The sequence below is a fragment of the Charadrius vociferus genome, unplaced genomic scaffold (genome assembly GCF_000708025.1).
Source record: "Charadrius vociferus isolate BGI_N301 unplaced genomic scaffold, ASM70802v2 scaffold621, whole genome shotgun sequence".
In the NCBI taxonomy this organism is placed as follows: domain Eukaryota; kingdom Metazoa; phylum Chordata; class Aves; order Charadriiformes; family Charadriidae; genus Charadrius; species Charadrius vociferus.
In genome coordinates, this window is record NW_009646926.1 from 819,020 (window position 1) to 824,227 (window position 5,208).

Sequence of the window (5,208 nt, forward strand, 5' to 3'; positions counted from 1 at the left end):
TCACCTGGAGGTGGGCACAGTCCCAGCACGGTGCCTGCTGCTGCCGCCGCAGCTCCCGCAGCTCCCCCTCGCATGCCTTCATCTCCTGCCGCAAGCGTTCATTCTCGGCTGCCAGCAGGTCCCGGTGCTTCTCCGCATCTGTGCCGCCCTGCCGAGGGACAGGGATGGAAGTCCAGCCCGCTGCCCCCAGGGATCCCCCGGCCCACCGTATTGGGGAGTCCCCACTCAGCTGTGCCTGGGGACCTCCAGCCCCCAGAGGGTCTTTGGCTTCCCACTGCAGAGCGCTGGTGCCAGGGAGGTTTTGCTGGCTGTGCCTCAGGGCCACTGGTCGTGACATTGCGTTGGCCAGAAAATCCCACAACCTTTCACCCATCAATGTCTCTCTCTCAACTCGCAGGCTCCAAACTGTGACCCTGGGGAGGTTTTAGTGTTTCTAAACCCTCCCCATGTGCCCCCTTCCTCCTCGGGGACCCACAGCTCCAGCATCCCTCCGAGCTAGGGTGGCTTGGTCCAAGCCCCGTGGCAGCTCACCAGCTCTGAGCGCAGCCGGCTGATCTCCTGCGCCTGCTCCAGGAGCTTCGCCTTCAGAGTTTCAACCTGTCAACACAGGTAAGGTTAACCAGGAGGCATCTCAGCAGCTTTAGGAGGAGACCCCACGGTGCCACCCCAGCCACTGATATCCAGTCTGGCTTGCACCTTCATTACGTCTTAATTTTCCACCTCGCTCTGAGCGCCTGATTCACATGAGCTGACTAAAACCAGCGTTAATGAAAGGCTTGCTTCGACCTTGTTCAACCGTGGGTATAATTTGTCCATGTTGAGCATTAGCAGAAACCATTATTAAAAAAAAACCAACCTGCATCATCTTTGGAGAAGGAAGAAAACAAACTTATCCATAATTGTGTTTAAAGAGCCAGAAGCGCCTCATCATGCCCTTGCAACACAGCTTTGCTTTGCCTTTGCTATTTTTCTTTCTAGGAAAGTTATCTGGGGAGAAAGAGGGAGCAGGAGGTCTTTGAGAAGTCCATGTGTCCTCTGATGGGAGGATGGTCCCCAGTCATCCCATCCGACAGCTGTCCATCCCACGGGAACCAGGCTGCCCCTCTCCCTACAAAATCAGGTGGATTTCATAAATCCTCCACTTTTTTGTGCAGGAACCAGCGAGGTTCCCCCCCCACCCCCCGCGCCCAGAATATGCAGTTATTCAAATTAACAGTGGCAGCAAGTGCTTGGCAAAGCCAGTGTTCTCGTGGGTTTTGTTCTTACGGGGTTTAGCCACCTGCTCTATCCCTCATCCCCATGCCCAAAATCCAATGGCTGCTGGGCAAGCATCACCGCCTCCCCAGAACTTACCCTGGAGAGAGCTGGACCTGGCCGCGCACTTCACCATCGTCCCCCAGATCCCAGGAAGTTTCCCAGTTTCCCCGTACTGGGAAGCCACCACGCCACCAAACCCCTCACCCGGACGCGGCAGGCTGTTGCCCCATCCCAATAACCAGCTTTTTCTAAGCAACCAGGCCCTTCGTGAGCCATAATTTAGGAACTGCTGATTAATACCAAATGCAGATGTGCTGACATTGTGCTGTAATTAATTATGGTAAGTCATTAAGCCACGCCCTTGCAGAGACGGCAGCGCAGCGGGCGAGCACCTCCTGTGCGCCCCACGCACTCAGCAGGGCACGGCCGGGGGTTGGCCAGCGAGCTCCGCGTGCTTACGGCCGCGCGCTGGGGAAGGCGGCTGCTCCCTGCCGACGTCGGGAACCCCCCTCCCTCCGCAGCGGGGCGAAGTGTGCACCACGCAGGCACCAAGCACACCAGCCTCGCGCCTGAGTCGGGAAATCCAATTTCCATATGCAGTAAGGGAGATTATTAAGGTATTTTTAAAAATATTTTTAAAAGAGGGGAGGGACCGAGAAGACAGAGTCACGGCTTGTTACTGAGAAGTCGCCACCCCAGCCAGCCAACGCGCATGCCGGAGTCTGCCCACCGCTCACAGTGCCAGTAGCTCCCAAAAATGCCAATGCACCTCCATCCCCTACCTGCTCGCGCATCTCCAGCCGCATCCTGCTCTCCAGAGGTGACAGGGATTCCTTGGCAGCCGGATCCGGCTCAAGCCGTGGCCTGGCCATCCCCAAGCTTTGCAAGTTTGGGTCAGCGCTTCACTCTGGCCAGCGTTGGCTGCGCTCACTGCCGAACTGGCCGGCGCAAGGCCGGATCCTGCCAGTGCTCACTCTTGTGTCATGCAGACTATGCCAACCAAATGCAGGACAATTACCTCCACCTTTTTGACACCCGTGGAACAAGCAGAACCTGACTGCAACAGCTTCCACAACAGCCACATGCAAATCCCTTTATGAGCAGCCGGAATTTCAATCTCCCTGGGACAACCCAAGTCCTCGCACTAAGGATGAGGCTGCACCGTCGCAGGAGATGGTTCTGGGGGGGTTCTGGTTGTGGCAGCCAAAACACTCTCCCGTTTGGCAGAAAACTCTGTGCCTTCATGTTTGCTTTCCACATCCTGATTCTCGGAAGTCACTAAAATTAATCTGCTGGGTCAATCTAATGAGCTTATCCTGTGGTGGTGGAGGATGGACAATCACTGCAGGGCTGCAACCCCGATAACCAAAGCCCTCCCGGCCACATCAAGCCCAAGGAACCACATGTCCTCACTGGCATTATTGTGGTATCACTGTGACATCAATCCGGGGGCTGTGAGCATCCCAAGGGAGGGATCCATGGGGATGGGATCTATCCCATCCACGGTGGGATGGCTGCAGTGCTCAGGAGCACTCAGCTCCCAGATCACCCCTACGCACCCGAGTGGAGAAGATGCTCCATGATGGAGGTCCTATGCTCCTTCCAAGCCCACTCCTCACTAACTGCAAGCCACGGCGCTCCAGCCAAGCAACAGCATGAAGCTGGTGACCCTGACGGACCCCCTTGAGTCCCCTGGTCCCCACCATACCTGGGCTTGCAGCTGGAGAGAGCGGGAGAGCTCGTCGTTCTCCTGGGCAGTGAGCTTCTCCTGCAGCCCCAGCACCTCCTCCTGCAGCCGCAGCTTCTCCTCCTGCAGATGCGCCATGGAGGCCACCACCTTCTGGATGACCGGGAAGGGCCGGGCTGCTGGAAGGCTGGCGCGTTTCCCACTGCAGAGCCTCCCTCCTGCAGCGGGAGCAAAGATGGAGCTGGTCAGGATCCGGCTGCCTCGCTGGGGAACAGGATGCCAGATATGGGAAGACTCCCCAGGGGCTGTGGTGGAGATGGGACAGTGGGGAGCGGGACTTGCAGAAGTCCCACAGAGAGCAGTGACGTGCCAGGAGGTGTATCCTGAGTGCCACGGTGCTGTCTGGGCTTAATGGTGGGGCTCCAGCCAGGTGAGCCCCCTGCGGGGGTGGGAGCGGGAGGGGGAAGACTCCCCAGGGGCTGTGGTGGAGATGGGACAGTGGGGAGCGGGACTTGCAGAAGTCCCACAGAGAGCAGTGACGTGCCAGGAGGTGTATCCTGAGTGCCACGGTGCTGTCTGGGCTTAATGGTGGGGCTCCAGCCAGGTGAGCCCCCTGCGGGGGTGGGAGCCGAAGGGATCTGCCGATGCCAGCAGAACATCCCAGGCTGTGACACAGAGCGCCTGCCCACACCACCACGCCGTGACCCAGCCCCATCACACGCTGGGATGCTGCCGCCTCAGTCAGATAACAACTGCCTTCACCACAGCACTCTGATTCATCCCAGCATCCTTTTTTTCTGAATGAGCAGGTGCCAGTGGAAAACCAGTATGTGATCGTGTTATTAAAGACTGCATCATTACACACAAATATAATGGAAGCCAAATTAAAATTATACAGGTACCCTGAATGGCCATATTGCCTAATCCTTGCATGCTCGGCTTTCTAACCTTCCTTGTATTATTTTAAACATGGTTTTCTGCATGTTAATAGAGCCACTGGTGCTGACAGAAGCCAACCTGGCCGTACATCAGAGCCTACCAAATGAATCCCTAAATGACTTGGTTGTTCCCAAGAAGAAATGAGATGGCCTGACTCATTCCTGATGTGGGGATGAGGCACCGCGGAGGGCAAACCGGCGGCCAGGATCCCGGCTGCCCGGCGCCCTTCCCTGCCTGCTGTGGATTTCATCTGCTACCACCAGAAACCTGAGGTTTTAAAAGGCAGGACGTGATGCTGGGAATTGCTTCGCTGCCTGCAGGCAGATGCTGCCTCCTTTATGGGGAATGTCCTGAATACAAGAAAGATGAATTTTTTTGTCTGTGAATCAGACTTTCTACCTCTAAAAGGAGGAGTTAAAGAGCCAGCAGAGCGGGCAAAAAAATGAAATGCTGGGACCAAACCAGGACTCTGCTCTCGACCGCGTGCCATAGGACTTATCCAGCAACGTCTGCAGAAGGGATCGCCAGATTTTGTCTTCCTGTCTTGGGCTGGATACCCTGAAAGAGTGCCGACAGGTGCCAGCTTTTCTTTCTTTCCATGCCGAAAGCTCAGCCCAGCTCAGGCAGGGGATTGTGATCTTCCCTTTAAACCCAACACACACAAAACCCGCTCCAAAACTTCTGAAGTTAACAGGAACGCCAGCTCCCACCCCTTGGGGAGCATGCAGGGATAAAACAAGATTACGGGAGGCACCAGGGCTCTTGCGGACGCAGCGGGTGTCTGCACACATCATCCACGCTAATCCCGGGCTGGGACCCAAGGCAGAGCCGGGTTCAAAGCCACAACACGTGGCTGCAAGTCAACCTGCCAGGCAGGGATGATCTCGCACGGATAACGCACTCCAACACCTTTCTCCTGCAAGAGCATCCTTGGGAGAGGAGCTGCCGGCTGGACCTGTGTTACATGTACCAGTGGGCAGACATGCTGGCGGCAAACGTGGGCTCCGAGTGTGGCAGGCACAGCACACTGACCCTCCCGTTTTCCAAAATGCTTTGAAACCCGTTTGGAAAGGTGGCCGTTTCCACGGCTCTGCCCCGTTACCACTGCCACGTGAGCTCCCTTCCTCCTGCATCCCTGCCCCTTCCCACCAGCCGCCTCAGGAGCTGCTCGGGGACACAGCCAAGGGCCCACCTCAGGAGCAGCACCCCGGATGAGGCCTGACAACCCCAGAAAATTTGGTCCTGATGATGAACAATGGGAAACCACAGGGATTCACCCACCCCGGCACAGCCACACACACTGCAAGCAATTCCACAAACTTGAC

General features: G+C 56.7%; 1 protein-coding gene across 1 annotated transcript in view; it reads right to left on the reverse strand.

Moving 5' to 3' along the window:
- KIFC3 (kinesin family member C3) overlaps positions 1-2,129 on the reverse strand; it is a 12,039-nt gene extending 9,910 nt beyond the window's left edge. The window contains exons 1-3 of the mRNA XM_009894504.1: positions 2,040-2,129; positions 532-597; positions 5-148 (exon numbers count right to left, since the gene is read on the reverse strand). Of these exons, the coding sequence (XP_009892806.1) occupies positions 5-148; positions 532-597; positions 2,040-2,129 (300 nt within the window). The remainder of the gene's footprint in view (positions 1-4; positions 149-531; positions 598-2,039) is intronic.
- Positions 2,130-5,208: the final 3,079 nt, after the last annotated feature.